This window comes from Cuculus canorus, chromosome 2 (genome assembly GCF_017976375.1).
Source record: "Cuculus canorus isolate bCucCan1 chromosome 2, bCucCan1.pri, whole genome shotgun sequence".
NCBI lineage: Eukaryota > Metazoa > Chordata > Aves > Cuculiformes > Cuculidae > Cuculus > Cuculus canorus.
Window position 1 is genome coordinate 142,200,506 of NC_071402.1, and position 16,139 is coordinate 142,216,644.

At 38.4% G+C, this 16,139-nt stretch overlaps 1 protein-coding gene across 3 annotated transcripts in view; it reads right to left on the reverse strand.

Moving 5' to 3' along the window:
* Positions 1-16,139, reverse strand: part of ARHGAP21 (Rho GTPase activating protein 21) — a 114,454-nt gene that overhangs the window by 22,202 nt on the left and 76,113 nt on the right. For 2 of the 3 annotated variants that reach the window (XM_054058370.1, XM_054058369.1), the window contains exons 6-8: positions 15,512-15,566; positions 8,195-8,224; positions 4,807-6,757 (exon numbers count right to left, since the gene is read on the reverse strand). In XM_054058370.1, the coding sequence (XP_053914345.1) occupies positions 4,807-6,757; positions 8,195-8,224; positions 15,512-15,566 (2,036 nt within the window). The remainder of the gene's footprint in view (positions 1-4,806; positions 6,758-8,194; positions 8,225-15,511; positions 15,567-16,139) is intronic. The other variant, XM_054058371.1, reaches the window with a different exon arrangement.

Sequence of the window (16,139 nt, forward strand, 5' to 3'; positions counted from 1 at the left end):
GTGACCTAAAATTTTTCTAGGGTAAGGATGTACTAGATATTTTAAAAAATGGGATCACACCTCTCAGGAAAAGCCTCTGTACTTACCCAACGCTACTGCACTCCTGGAAGTAAAGCTCTATAACAGGATGACTATAAACTTGTTTGATATGAAAAACAGTTAAACTTTAAGATTACAATTATTTAGGCTAAGCATCTTAAAACATATCAATTAAAAAATTAATTTTCATGTGACAACCCACTGTGAAGTTAGAAGAACATTCACCTAGTAGTAATGGTGACCAAAACACTACACTGCGCTGGCAGCCTGACATACTGCAGCCAGGTTTGGTATTGAAGCAGCTCCGTTCCTCCTTTTTACTCAAGTGGGTAGTTAATTTAACTCAGTTTGGGAGTTGTATTACCCTTTTTTTAAAAAAAAAATTGTTTTCTGTTCAAAGAGGTACAAATCAGCTGCAAATCTCAGACATGCACACAAGACATCTATGTCTAAGAAATGTATTACAATAAATGTATTAATATATATTCTAAATCATTTTTTCCTGACAGTTACAAAAATATTAACTAGCGTTCTAATTTCTGTCTCAGTGCAGGTTAACACATACAAAATTACCCAGTATGTCAGAAATTTATCATTTGCTGCTCTCTAACAGAGAAATTGTACACAAATTATAAGTCTGAAAATAAGGTACATTAAACAACACACTGGCTAATACAGTCACTGAGAGATAATGGTACTTATAGTGGTTTAGAGAATAGGTAAGACTGTTTCCCAGTAAAACAAGTAACTTTTCATTAGACTACCTATTACAGTTTGAAACTATAGAGAGCATTTCAAGAACAGAGTCTTTCTTCGGATCTGAAACAGAAACAGCAGCTTTCCAAGTCAACCACAATACCCTGCATTTAGTAGCACACGGAAAGTACTGAAGCTTGCAGTACCAGGGTACCTTTTCTGTAGCACCGGCAGCTTCCTCATTCCTCAAGAATCATAGAATTATAGAATGGTTTGGGTTGGAAGGGACCTCAAGGATCACCCAGCTCCAATCCCCCTGCCATAGGCAGGGACACCTTCCCCTGGACCATGTTGCTCAAAGCCTCATCCAACCTGGTCTTGAACACCTCCAGGGATGGGGCAGTTACGACTTCTCTGCGCAACCTGTGCCAGCGCCTCACCACCCTCACAGGAAAAAAAAAGTATTTCCTAACACCTAATCTAAATCTCCCCTCTTTCAGCTTTAAACTGTTACCCCTGGTCCCATCCCTGCACTCCCTGATAAATCAATCCCTCCCCAGCTTTCTTGTAGACCCCCTTCAGGGAACGGAAGGCTGCTATAACGTCTCCCTGAAGCCTTCTCCAGGCTGAACAACCCCAACTCCCTCAGCCTGTGCTCATGTGGGAGGTGCTCCAGCCCTCTGATCATCTCTGTGGCCCTCATCTGGACTCATCCCAACAGATCCATGTCCTTCTTGTGCTGAGGACTCCAGAACTGAAGGCAGTATTCCAGGTGAGATCTCACGAGTGTAAAGGGGCAGAAACACCTCCCTTGAGCTGTTGGTCACACTTCTTTCAATGCAGCCCAGGATGGATGGCTTTCTGGGCTGCAAGCACACAATGCCAGCTCAGTTTGAGCTTCTCATCAACCAGCACCTCCGTGTCCTTCTCTTCAGGGACACTCTCAATCCATTCTCCATTCGGCCTGTATTTGTGCTTGGGATTGCAGGTCCTACCCAGGTGCAGGACCTCACCCTTGGCCTTGCTGAACTTCATGAGGTTTGCACACGCCCACCTCTTAAGCCTGTTGAGGTCCCTCTGGATGGCATGCCTTCCCTCCAGCCTGGAAAAGTGCTTGAGCACACAGTATCTTGCCTAATTTTTTCAAATAGTTTCCTCATATAAAAGGGATTATATCTACCTATACTAACTAGCTTTGCTCTGAATAGATCTCTCATTTCTATTAACAAATGCAACTCAAAAGTTTATCTTCCCGCTTCAGAACAGCATTTTGTGCAAGGTCTGGTGTCAAAAGGCAGTTTTTCAGTCACACACCATAAGCCCTGCAAGAACCTGCTCTGAGCAAGCTCAACTGAAACTCTGCTTGGATTTCTGTTCGCAGTGCAAGGCAGCGTGCTGCTTACAAAGAGATAGTCTAAAATCATCGTGATGTGCTGTTTCCAAGAGCAAGTTAGTCACAAACCACTGCTGCAGAAGCCAACTGTTTCTGGCTGAATTTCTATCCAAGTATGGTCTGGCCATATCTACTATTTTAATGAGCAGAAAGTGATAATAAAAATAAACACACCACAAAGTATTTAAAATGGCAATAATATGTAACCATGGAAGATACTTATTCCCCAAATTACATTTTTACACTGCTCCAAAGATCTACTGTACAAATAACTTTAGAAAGTGTTTTTATGGAATGAACCATAGTTAATATAACCCAATACTGCAAAAAACAATTACATTGATATAAAGCTACAGTAAGCAGGAAGGTTACTAACATCAAGGCACATCTTTATTCAAAGTAACACCCTTCTCAATCATCAGACAGAAGGAAAAAGGAAAAAAAAAAAAAGAAAAAACCTGAACCAAAACACAAGCGATTTTCCATCACAAGAGTTAAATAGCCTTTAACTGAGTTTCAAAGTAGATCTAGGGTTTTATCCGCCTGATTAAGTAAGGCTTTTAACACCTTAAGCTGTAATTAGGCATAATAATAGTGGAACAAGCAAAGTTAGCATTATGCATGTTAATTGTAACTTCAGACGATGCCCATTATTAGTGGCATTTGATGCTCTTTCTATTCAGAGAAGATTATTTCATCTTCAATGTGCTGGAGCTGTGGTGGAAGTTTTCCATAGTATGTGTACTGGCTCAGAAATTTCTCGCTAGGAAGACAGTTACAAGCACTGTGTTGGCTCAGACTGTGCCCATGCTCCAGCAGCACCAATTTAATATTTCTGGAGTATTCAAGAAGTTTCCGCTCACAAGAATTCACACAACCCCATGTGGCGTTATGCCAAGAGGCTGCAGTGGAGCATTACAACTTTGTTTCTTCTGAACTGCTCAGCTGCTACCAGAATGCAGTATGATTGCCATGTTTAAGGCTTCTTTGAACTTAAATCAACACGTTTCTCGAAAATCTGGAAGCAAGCCACGTAAGTAGGAGTTCATCGGAAATCTTCATCAAAATCAAGATAGGATATTCTGTAGAAAAGGTTGGTCTCAATTTTGACAATCTTGATCTGACTTTTACATGACATTTAAATTGAATTAGATTAGAAAAATCCCAACAGCCACTCCAAAGTGAGTGCAGATACATAGCTTAAATCAAGTGCCAAACACTGATTTTAGCCATACTATTAAGAAGCTCTACACAAAAAAAACAGTTATATGCCTTACAAACTTGAACTAACCTATAAAAAAAGACCAACCGGCTGTAAGGAAGAATCCAAAATTACACTGGATACTGAAGCATCCAGTAATCAAAAAAAAAAAATCCATAAAACATCCATTTAAGAAGAAAAAGCCAATTTCAAAACCATCTGCTAGCTAAGAATGCTTTTTGTTACATCGTAACAAAATTCTCTCCAAAGAACAAAATTATTATATCTTTTGCATGATTTCCATTCTTCAATGCGCATGAAGCTTCTTTGCTATTTTTGGTTATTTAATAGTAGAAGACCTTGGAGACAATTCTAGGGGAAAAAATCACTGCTGCAGATCCACAATAGAAGACAACTGTGCTCAGACAACGTACCTGTAATTCCCTTAATCTAATCTGTAAAAACCTGGGGAATATGAAGACTTGTTTTACACATATCTCAGATTGAAAATATAAATTCAGTATTTTCTAAATACTACTTATACTAAATCTAAGAACACACAGTCGAGTATAAACACACACATGTGGAAAACGGTCTGCAGACATCTAGAGTCTGAAAGATTAAACCAGTCACAATAAAAGACAAGTCAACTCAATGACAACAGCATGGTAAAGGTGACACAGGCACTGACTACTTGACTAGGAATCAAAATGCTTTGCTACTGAAATACTCTTCAGCAGATAACTCTAATTCCTCACACGCACAAAACTAGATTGCTTTGGTTTTTTCTACTTACACTCCTTCCGAGTTCCTCTTCCAAATTAACTAAAAAATGCTGACGCCCCTTCCTATAAACTCTCTGAAATTCCAGCCTTGTTTATGTCACAGTCCACAGGTAAATCTTAGTGGCTTCTCACATTCTGCTTCCACAAACCCTGTAATTCCTATTCACATTAGCATCTCCTGCCCATATTGGTCGCCAAAAGCTTTCACCTTTTTACCTATTCAGCTGAAAAGCTTTTTTTCACAAACTACCCTTATATGGATTTGTACCTGTATTTTCTCTTTACTGGGTTCCAAATAGATTTTATACTAGAGGAGTAAAAGTATTTTGAACGGTGTCGCAAACGTTAGTTGTCCTTATATGCAGAATCAGAGCATTATGGAGTGATAACCAGACACAGTTATATAACATAGGTTTCTCCAGTAGGTTAAGGAAAATTCTAGAAAAATATCAACACACTGTAGACTTTGTTTTATATCAATCCTCTAGGACTCCAAACAAAACAGAACATTTTTTTCCTCCACTAAGAATATATTTACTTTTACCAACCTAATATTACTCCAGATGAGAAAGGAGCCCCCATGCCCTGACCCTTAGGGCAGACAGGAACAGCAGCCTGCTACCCGGCATGGTGGCCTCCATCATCTATAGCAGAGAGAAGCATTTGATGTACATTGGAATAGTTTAACTCACCAATAAACGGAATAGAAGCCAGCGAGTCACCAGGTGGGCTGGAACCTGATGCTTTCCTTTCTTCTATTCTTTTTATGTGGACTTCCCTCCGAGCATCATTGGGTAACCAACAGGTAGTGTCTGAGGCTGCCTCTTGTTCGTTTACAGCAAGAATGTAGGACTGATGCCTCAAAGGCTGTGGAGTTTGGTGGCCAGAAGGTGATTTGTCCCGCATGACCACTGTGTCTTTGTCTTTTTCCTGAACATCTGTTTGCAGGATTTCAGGCTCGTGGACTTCTTCCCTTTCAAAATCATGAATCTTTTGTCTGATGGAGCCATCTATCTTGTCAGAGGTAGTTGAACTCTCACTTGTTGGCTGAACAAGTTTGGCGGAAGCTGGAGACATGGAGAAGGGTTGGATGGTTTTGCCAGTTTCTGTTCTATGATCTGGGGCACCTTCTGCTCGGATCCTTGACTGTTGGTTTAACAGACCACCCTGATGCAAGTGATTTACTGTTCTTTGGTCTTTGCTGGCGATAGCATCCAGGCCCTGGTTAAGGGGAAATGATGGTTTTGCTGCATAGGGAAGAGAGTTCTTTGAAGAGCTGCTTTTAGAACTTCTGGCTGGTGTGAGAGACAATCTTTCCTGCGAAACAGCTGAAGCTTTTGAAACTCCCCCAGGAGTTTGCAAATCTTGAGAAGACTGCAATATTTTTATATCTGGCGGTACTTTTTGAAAATGAGATCCAGGCAGAGAAGCTCGACTACCTGTTCTCCTGCTGTCTGCCATATAAGCACTTGGAGCCACAGAAAAATTTTGACCCCGAAGGGACATATGTAATGGATGCTGTCTAGATCGCTCATAAATACCTCGCCGATCATCTTGTTCATTAAACCCTGTCCACTTATAAGTCTTTCTCCTATCTCCATTACTATCTGCAATCAGATTCTCAGAATGATAATTTTCTACCACTTCACCCTGTTTGCAGAGATAATCCCACGACCGAGCCCTGTGATTCCTAGCATTAACTGACGGTGAAGTTAGAGTATCTTGTGAAGCACTCCGTGGCCACTCTTTCATCAACACAGGATCTTCAAGTCTTTCCTGGGATATGCTTCTCTGCCTGATCTGAACAGACTGCGGAACCCTGTCGTGAGAGGTGCTCCTGCGCCGTACCTGTGAAGCAGTGCGATTTGGCACCACTTGATTATAATCAGTTGTATTCTGAGAAGCTGCTCTTAAACTATCCAACCTTTCCTGTATTGTTCGGGAGCCATACATGTGCATGCGTCTGTTATCAATGTACTCTTTATAAGTTTTGTATGTCTTCCAGTCTATATGCTGGTGGGATGTTGGAGAACTGTAATGATTAGTAGAGACTGAGGGCGAGTCTGTGGCTTGAGCAGGAGGTCTAGTGCTTGGGATTCCCTCTGGACACACTACATAATTAGAAGCTTTACTTAGTGTTCCAGTTGGATCAACTGGCCTTGTTATTGGAGTCTGTGGAAGTACAATGGCAGTGGACACTGAAGAAGGTGGTGATGTGGTCCGCGCTTTTAGACTGGTTTGATCTTGTAAGCCATATCTTACTTCCTCTGTCCTATGTGATGGACCAGCATGATTATTTCTACAAGATGGCAAATCTACAGCCTTCTCAGAAGGCACAATAACAGTCCTTACAGTTTCATTGCAAACACACACAGCGGTATTTGATTTTGCAATGTCTATTGGTGATGGAGGCACTTGTATTTCCATTCTGTAGGCCCTCTCTGGCTGTGTCAATGCCCGTACTGGTCTACTGCCTTGCTGCTTCCCCAGTGAGAAGTCAGAAGACAGCTTGTCACCAGCTTGTGCCATAACAGAAGCTGTGGATGTCAGGCGTGGGTAGCATATTGGTGGTGGTTCAGGTATGTTGTGAGCATTACCACTGTAGGCTTCATTGCCTTTCAGGTAGGCATCTTGGGAATATGCCTGTGGAAAGAAGATTATATGAGTATTCAAGTAGCAAGTGAGATGGAAAAGTTCACCATCTAGCATTTGCGTGATCAAGCTTCCAGAAAAGGAACACAAACACAGAATTCACACTATATAATTTTAGATAAAATGTTAGGTTAGACAAGATAAAAACAGCATTTCATCCTCTTAGTAAGCAGAAACAGAAGCAGCAAAATCATTACATACAATCTCTCCCTAAAGAATAAGAAAAATGAAGCAATGACCATTTCTAGGAAATACTGCAGATAGGGCACTGAGGCAGGTGTTCCAAAATCCAAGAGCACAAATCACAGTATTTTTCTCCCCCTTAGTTTTGCTTTCTACCATGATGCTTCATGCACCCTTCCTGTTTAAGCTTCATATTCCTGGAAACCAGAATTTCACAGCAATAGACAGGTTAAAATGCTGCATAAAGTATTCAGCTAGCACTAGAAAATTCTCTGTTCACTTAGTGTATAAAAACTCCATTCACTTACTGTAGTGCCTATGAAAAGTACACACACACACGAAAGGAATAAATCATGTTGTGAGCCAACACCCTATAAGTCACCTTACATTTTACAGGAGACACCCAGTACAAGGCACACAAATCTTACTGCAAAAGTACTAATAAAAGGTAAAGGTATTGCCTCCAAGGTACAAACAGTATGAAAATTCAGATATCCATTACTGTCCACACAACATTAAAACAAACTAAAATTTCTAATTTCCTTACTGCATTTATTGGCTTATTTATGTATAAGAGCCTAACTCCTGAGAAAAAAAAGGTTATATTACACTTAATATTTTTCTGTAGCCTTTTAGAAAAGCAGCATCTCTTACTGTGAAATTAATAGAACATTCAAAATAATAAACAGAAGCATACAGCATACTTAAAACAATATCCTATTATTGCAAAACTTTAGCATGACTTCTTTCAGTTTAAACATAATGAAATAAAGAGCCAATCCAGAGCTTGCCAATGCAACAGAAGATTAAAATAATTTCTCAGGGCTTTTACACACATAGGCATGGTATCATATCACAACATTTCCTGTACAAATTGTAACATGCTCAATTCCAGAATATCAGCGTGCCCTGTCTAAACAGCAGACAGGTTATAAAAGCCCAAGAACAGCCATAAAATAAATACAGAGCAGAAGGATGGAAGAGGGCGAGGCATTTACAACATTGCTGCAATAAACGTTATACCGAGCATTAGTGAAGTGCAAAATATTAAAGCACACAGAGAAAACCAACCAAATTACCCAGGCATAAACCACAAATTAAGAGATTAGCATTAAGAACAAAATTCAGCTCAGATTATCTAGCTCATTTCCAAACTTGCTACTTCATATTCTTGCTTCTCACAGATCATTAAGAAAAACATGCCTTACAAAACCGTCAGAGAAATGGCTACTGTACATTTCTTACCAGTGCTGTGACATCCTTTGTAAATTGCAGCTGGCAGAAAACAGGAAAACATAGTAAAAGCTGCTTACAGATGTAAAGGCAGAATTATGTTGTCATATTGATGTTGGATACAGCAAGCTAAAAATGCAACTACACTGATTTCACTGGAAGGTACCAACAGAGGTAAAGAAAGGGCAGTAGTGCAAAAAAAAAAAAGCTTCACCTTCCTTGTGAGCATGTCCATCTTGGGCTTTTACCTGCTCCCCACATTTATCCACTGCCCTTATAGAAAACAAAATACAATTGTGCCATTTTGTCTTGGTGCATCCCTACAGCTGTCTGCAGAGAGCTCTAGTTCTATACAACAAGACTTCCCTTCCACTACAGCAGCATTACTGTCTCTCATTTCCCCTGGGCTCCTACCATCCCCGCTTCCTGGTGACGAAACAACGGCTTTATTATGCATTTAAAACAGCACGCCCCTTCCCCATATATATCTGAACATGCTCACAAGCTGTCAGCTGACTGCAGCTGCTTTCATGCTCTACATCTGAAATGAGCAGTGATGCTGCAGAAACACTCTATTCATGTGATTTGTAATTTTTTTCCTCTACTCACAGTAAAAAAAAAATATAAAAAAAAAATCAAGCCAGCTTTCCACTGGCACATTTGATAGAGGAGAGGAACATATGAAGATAAATATTTCTGAATCCTTAAATAAATGGCTATTTATGATCTTGATAGAGTACGTAAGAAATTAAAAAGATGGAAAAGATGCTGAAGATCCAGAAAACAGATAAAGCAAGAGACTACTGGCATGCACAACAAACAGTCACCCCTCCCTGCCCCCAATCAGAAAACAATTATTACTTGATATAGCTGACAAAACAGTTCAGAACCTGGGATATGGCACATAATGCTAATATAAAATACACCGTTTTTAAGTTTTGTGCCCAAGATAAACAATGCTTCATTGACTTTGACAGGAGAAAGGATAAATTCCAAAACTGGGGTGATCTGATCATAGCCAAACATTACAAATGAATATAAAAACCAGTTCTCAGCTCTTGACAAAATTTATCATAGGTATCAAAACATGATCTGTAAAAGATAGCATTCTCACAGGGTCCAAAATGAGACTAGTCAAACTTTCTTCTCCCTTCTCTCAATCAAGACAGTATTTCCATATGCAGACAGACTGCCAGTGCTCAGGAACACAGAGGTATGGAAAAAAGCTTTTCATGCTGGGAAACTCAGTTCTCTTTTCAACCTCATTCCACACACTTCCCAAGAAATCACTGAAACAAAGCTGAACTTCCTGCCAAGAAAGCAATAATTATAAAAGGAGGCTCTGACATTCCCACAAAGGAATATTCAATAGCTTTAGCTTTTTTTCATGATTCTGATTATGGGCCTAGAGAGAAATATTGCAACTTAAAGAAATGCACAGATCTGTTTTAATAACATTATGCTGAATGATGCTTCACCAGCCCTTTCACTATGAAATATTTTAATTGCTCTAGCAAGAAGGTGATGGTTAAATTTTAAAAGGTTTAAAGACTAACAAAAATGAAGTACACCAATATATGTATTACAATATTTTGATACTTAGCATATTTTGCAACTACATATAAAATACAGTTTGACTATTACTCTCCTCTTATAAATATATATATATATTTAATATCTAGGTCAGCGATGTTCTCAATTCAGACACCAGCCAAGCCACTACGACTCCTAGAGGAGCTGGGTACTCAGCAGGTATTCAGAAGTTCCAATGTTATTGAAAAAAAAAAAAAAAAAAACCAAAACCCATCAATCTGGAAGTTTTAAGAGCTCTTTCCCCACTTTCTCAAAACAATGGCAGTTATGGAAAGCTTACCATACAAATACAACGATTTAGAATGATGTTGACAGCTTTTCTAGATAACAGCTCTGCAACAATTACTAGAAGCAAACTGCTGTGCTTACAGTAAAAGCTCAGTGTACTTCCAGTTATTGGGTGCAATTTCTTCCCCATCTTGCAATCTGGTTTCGTTTGCACCAAGTTCGCAAACTCCTCTAGCAAAGAATTAATCTCTTACTGTGAATCTGCATAACCATTAGCACACTAAGGGTTTAACTGGTAAGGGAATACATTCATTTCGTATGATATACAAAATAATTTTAAGCAAAGAAAGCATTCCACAATATACTTCATGAACCCTCAAATTCAGATGAAAAGTTTTGCCAACATTTTTCTCCCCACTTGATTTTATGCCACTTGATGTAAGAGTAACAGCAGTCAACATAGAAGGGCTCCTCTTAGTAAGAATCGTAGTGAAACCCTGTACTTCCAAGAGCTTGAGTCAACCATGGCCTACAACCCTTAGTCCAAAACCATAAAAGCACATAGGCATATGCTTCACTGAGGATGAGTACGCTTCACTACACTTCACTAAAGGGTGAATAATAACGCTGATTTCAACTGAACTACCTGCAAAATTGGAGATAAGTGTTTTGATGAATCAGAAGCCAATGTGCCAAGTGCCTTGCAAGACTGAGCTTGAGGCATTCTTCCTTCTTTCACCAACCAGTCTGGCTTCAGATTATGTTTCTTTACTACTAAATTCTTCTCTTCCCTAGTCCTACCCTTATTCTGCTCTTTAGCATCAAATACAGGAACTGCACATCAAAAGAGTTTTCAACTGTCAACATTTTCCAGCTATAGCTTGCTCTGGCAAGAATGGAAGTAATACAGCTCAAGTGGTTTCATATTACTCCAAGACACCCAGCAAACACTACAGTTAAATAAACATTACTCAAACCTGCACTCCCTTTGTTAACAATGACAGTGAAATTTTAGTATACAAAATTTAATGCCTTAAGCTCAAGAAAATTATTTTCCAAATACAAGCTGTGTAAGAGACTTTCTTGTAAATATTAGTATTAAATGAGGTGAAGAGGGTTGACACAAATGGTATTTCTAACATACGCAATGTTAGATAACAAAGTTTAAGTCATTTCTAGGTCACTACGTCTTTATACCACGCCCCTCCTTCCATTGTGCTTGCTGGCAGAACTTTAATATTAATCTGTGCATATTAGTAACTGCGTCAGTACAAAATCTGAAAGTAAACAAATGCATCAAGACTCTGGACTAAATACAGCTACTTACGAAACATCCCTATTTATTATAAAAAAGCATATTAAAATATTTCACAGTTTGCCAATGAAATGGTCACAGTGCTCCGTTAGGTCTGATACAACTGGAGGGTATCAGGAAAAAAAAGACAATATTGTTAAAAGTTGACTGTGGGCAGATCCATTGTCAGAAGGACATTGTTACTGGGGCATATAAAACTCTCAAATAAAATTTCCTTTTCCAACTTATTTTTGGTTTTTCTTATTTTTTAATACAGGTGCATCACCAGCAATTTCAGGATACTACAAGGCCTCAAGAGCTGCTGAATTCCACAAATATTTTAAGTATCAGAAATTACAAAGCAGCAAGCTCTTCTGCCTAAATCCCCCAATATACTGAAAATTTCCATATTCCCTCACTAAAGAGGAAGAAAACAGAAGATATGCTTCAGCTGGCTTTCACTCACTTTCCTGCTCATTCCCATCTAGGATTTTTTTTGTTTCCCGACTATGTATGACAAGAGAAACATTTCTGTTTAAATGTGCTCACCTTTCAGGCATCAATATGCAGTTTCTATGGTCTGTAATCTTAAAGAAAGATTAAGAACTAAATTAAAAAAATGATCAGCTCCAAATTTGATCCTATTGAAGATGGAGTTTTTTTAAGAGAGTGATATTTTCAAGTGCCTGACACTTAAAAATTCAGTGACTTGCAAGCTGTATTGTTCTTTACATACACAGGAATGATTAGCAAACAAGCAAATTCTAATATGAACCTACCTCCAAAAAATGTTCAAAAAATCCTGCATAGTAAGGACACTAACACGTATGTGTTAACCACCACAAAGTCTACTGATGAGAGTTATCATAAAGCTGACCTCCAAGCAAACTTAGCAATTTCAACTTTCTCTCTCTAGAGAACGCCTTTACATTCAATATTTTCTGTGCAGCACAAAAAACTTTTGAATGACTGAAGAGTGTCACAGTTTCAACAACTTTCTAGTATTAAACTTGTTATCCAAAGGCTACAAACTAGCAACAATTTCCATTAAACACACTTGAGAAAAGCAGTTGACCTAAAGTTCCCATTCCTATGGCCAGTGGTACTAAAACCTACGAGATCCCAGAGTCTTCTGACAAAAAAAGACTGTGAATGCTACAGAAATTGGATATAGATACATCAAATTTGAAACACTGAGTATAATACAATAATAATCCTCCTCCTCATGGTCTCAAAATGGTCACATATCTACAAACATTTCAAAATCATCCAGAGAGATTTCAAGTAAACTAATCTCAGATTTAAGAGGAGCATAAAAAAAGCCAACAGTCACAGCTGTCAAGAGTTCAATTTTTTCTCACAGATAAAGATGTTTTTAATATCCTTTACCCCACGCCCAAAGTGACATTTCCAAGCTCATGCTAGTGAACGAACACGACTGACACCAACTTCACTAACATTTCTCATATAATTTTTCCCTTTAAGTAAGGAGTGTGTACATGCTGCAGAGGGTGGTGACCTGTGGATTGGATCACTTCATTGTTACTATTAACGAATGGATTTATAACACTGTTTTCAGGAAATTCAATATACCAAGATGTTCACAGACATATGTGGATATTTCTGAAGACTAAACTCAACATTTATAAACAGCAGACTAAGGATAGGAACAAGCAACTGTGTTCTTTATGTACTTAACCTACCAATCCATCATCACCACATGGAGTAGACTGCCAAGTACCATAAAAATTACCACAACCAGCATCATTCCTGAATATAATGAAACTATTTTGTCCTCATTGCACTAGATAAAACTTTCATCAACTCCTACTGCAGTACACAGTAGTGCTTTGAGATTTTCTATTTTTATAGCACCCCAGTATTTAACATCAACAGTTGACGAGTGATACCATCTGAAGACATTTACAGTGAAATTTAGACATATATGGAAGAAAATAACTAAATTCTTTAGCATGCTATAATTCACGTAACACAACTTCAGTGACAAAGGTCTTAAGTTTTTCCTCTATTAATAAGGGCATTTATCGTTCACTTTACACTTACACTGACACCACCACCACACTGTTACTCTCAAAATGTTTTCAATAGGAGTGTGCTCGGGTTTGAGGAGAGTTCTTTACCAAATCTTTTAATGAGAACAGTAGATACTAGCACCTAAAGGCTGAAGACTAACAATCACCATCTTTAGGGAAACCGCACAGTTTTTTTTTTGACTGAAGGCGCAGTGGTGCACTGCCTCTCAAAAGACTACTAATTGTTATTTTAGACGTGAAAAGAATTTTCTTCCTCTGTGGTGATCCAAAACGGAGAAAACTACAGGCCACAGCCGATGACTTCTGTTGTATGATGTAATTAAATTTTATCATCTGCATCTTCACATGTAGCAACTCTGCCATCACAGATTGACACTTGAAAACATATATACTAAAATACAGACCGTAACAGAACCTCATCAACAAGGTGCAGTTATCCTAAGTCTTTTCCAATAGGCCTGAGTACACACAATGCTCAGCCTTGCAGACTACCAAAACCACCTGTCTCTTCACGGCTTTCCTCTGGAAGCTGCTATGTGGAACAGCCAGTCCTCAAGAGAAACCTACTTTTACCCAAAAAGATGCATAGCAGGAAACAGGAGTATGAACTTCCCCAAGTTGTATCACAAACCAACCAAACACAACACAAACAACTGTCAGAAGGAACACACACAAGCTATGGAGGCAATGCAAAGCATTTTTTGCAAAACAATGGCTCCATCTCTCAAACCTAATCCTCTATCTTCAAAAAAAGGAGTCTGCTATACAAAATTCACAACTCTACCACGTCTTATGACTCGAAATTTTTTTTTTCCCAATGACAGCTAGAAATCATCCCCACACATGTCCAGTTTTTTCCTAGAACTCGCACAGTCAGATATTTTTTTTTCTATCCTTTATCGCTCAGTCTCCTCCAGAATGGCCTATTGTCTTTTTACTAATATCCTTCTCTAGCCCAAAGGCAACAATCATTTGTGTTTCTTCCTCTGCCCTTATCTTACTCATTGGTACAAGTTAAATTCCAATCAATTGTTTTGCATCTATACTTCACCTGAAGCTTGTGCTAGTGCTTCATCAGCAGAGGAAGATGTGTCCGAGAGCTTCTTGCCCGGTCAAATAAACTTTGTCAGTTTAGCATTAAACTGACAAACCTTGCCTCCCACAGATCCTTGGATTGTTATGGCTACAAGACTGAGTTAGATGCTCATGGTCATTCAGATCACTTAGAAGTTAGATCTAGTCCTGCAATTCTACATATTCACAGTTCAAATTAAAGTTAAAAAAAAAAAAAGGAAAAAAAAGAAAGAAAAAACCACCCAGCTTTTCCTTCTCACTTACTCATGCAACCAAAACTCACCTACACCCCCACATTTTCTGTACTGAATTACTGAAATATCTCATTATCAAATATTCTCAAAATATCACTTCTATTCTAATAATCTTGGCTTGTTGGCCTAACTGGCTGAATTCCTCTACTAGCCTCTATCGCAACCTTCAGCTCAAAACAGCGTTTCTTGGGTTTGTTTCTTTACCCATTAATTCGTCCCTTAATACTGGAAATGAGCTACTGAAACCCAAAAGTTTTTCCCAACTGTTTTTTAAAGTCAAGCCTTACTGTTTCTGTGATTAGAAAGCAAAAAATCACCTCACTTTATATGCAACACTTCAGTTCAAATTGAGAACATATGGGCACTAGTGTAACAAAATATTTACAGCAGTTACAATTAAAAAATTTGTTAATACCCTTCATCAAATGCATCCCTTTGCTTCTTTCCTGGAAATCCGCTGACAATTCAGGAGTTATTAACAAAAGCTAATTTTAAATGCCACATACTAGTTTTTTTATTCAAATTTAGTAATTATTTGCAACTTTTTTGAAATTAGACAACCAAGTTGAAGAAAACAATCAAATTAATGAATTCTAACATAAGGAAACATTTATTCCAAGACTTAAACGAGACACTAGAAATATCATGTGAAGAAGGTATTGTCCCCTGTATTTGGATTCCTCTGAAATTTCAGGGATGTCAGTAGAGAAATATCTAAGGATTGACAGAGATAAATGTAAACTCTTTAATGATTCACTGGTAGCACAGTTCAAAGACTTCCTAACTAACAACATGACATTTTTCTGTCTCGATATAAGCTTCATAAACATACCAACTGAAGGATGTCCTCATCTTTTGGCATCACACTAAGTTCCAATATGCTGTCACTGAAACAATAGAAAAAAAAACACCATGCATAAACTTTTGGAAACATTTTTGATTCTTGTTACAAAGACGATCCACTAACTTATATACTCCAAAACCATTCAAAACCCACCACTGTTCTGTTGCATAAAGTAATTTGACAGAAATTAACACTGGTTTTCATTAGTCTTAGCAAATAAGATAGTAAAAGAAACCTGAAGAAAGAATTCATCCACGTTCTCAGCAAAACAAGTGCAGTACAGACAGCAGCTGCCTTTGTCAGTTTTACTTTGGAAGTGTTTTTCCCCCCCTTCCAGCCCTAAGGCACGTTAGGTTTTTAGAGCTTCTCAGGCAAAACAAAGTGGAAAATTTGTGAAAACAAGTTAAAATGTCGCTCTCTTCCATTTGAAACTAATGTCTCTTAGCACTCTTTAAAATTGCTAGGGAAACATCATAACCAACACATCATATGAAAAGCAAGGCAATAGCATGGCGAGCACTGACACCTTTCCAATTCAATCATCTCCTAGCAGAATCTAACTATTTGGTCAGCCAGGTGAAAACTGGCATATGGATGAAAAATGCTTGCTATTTAC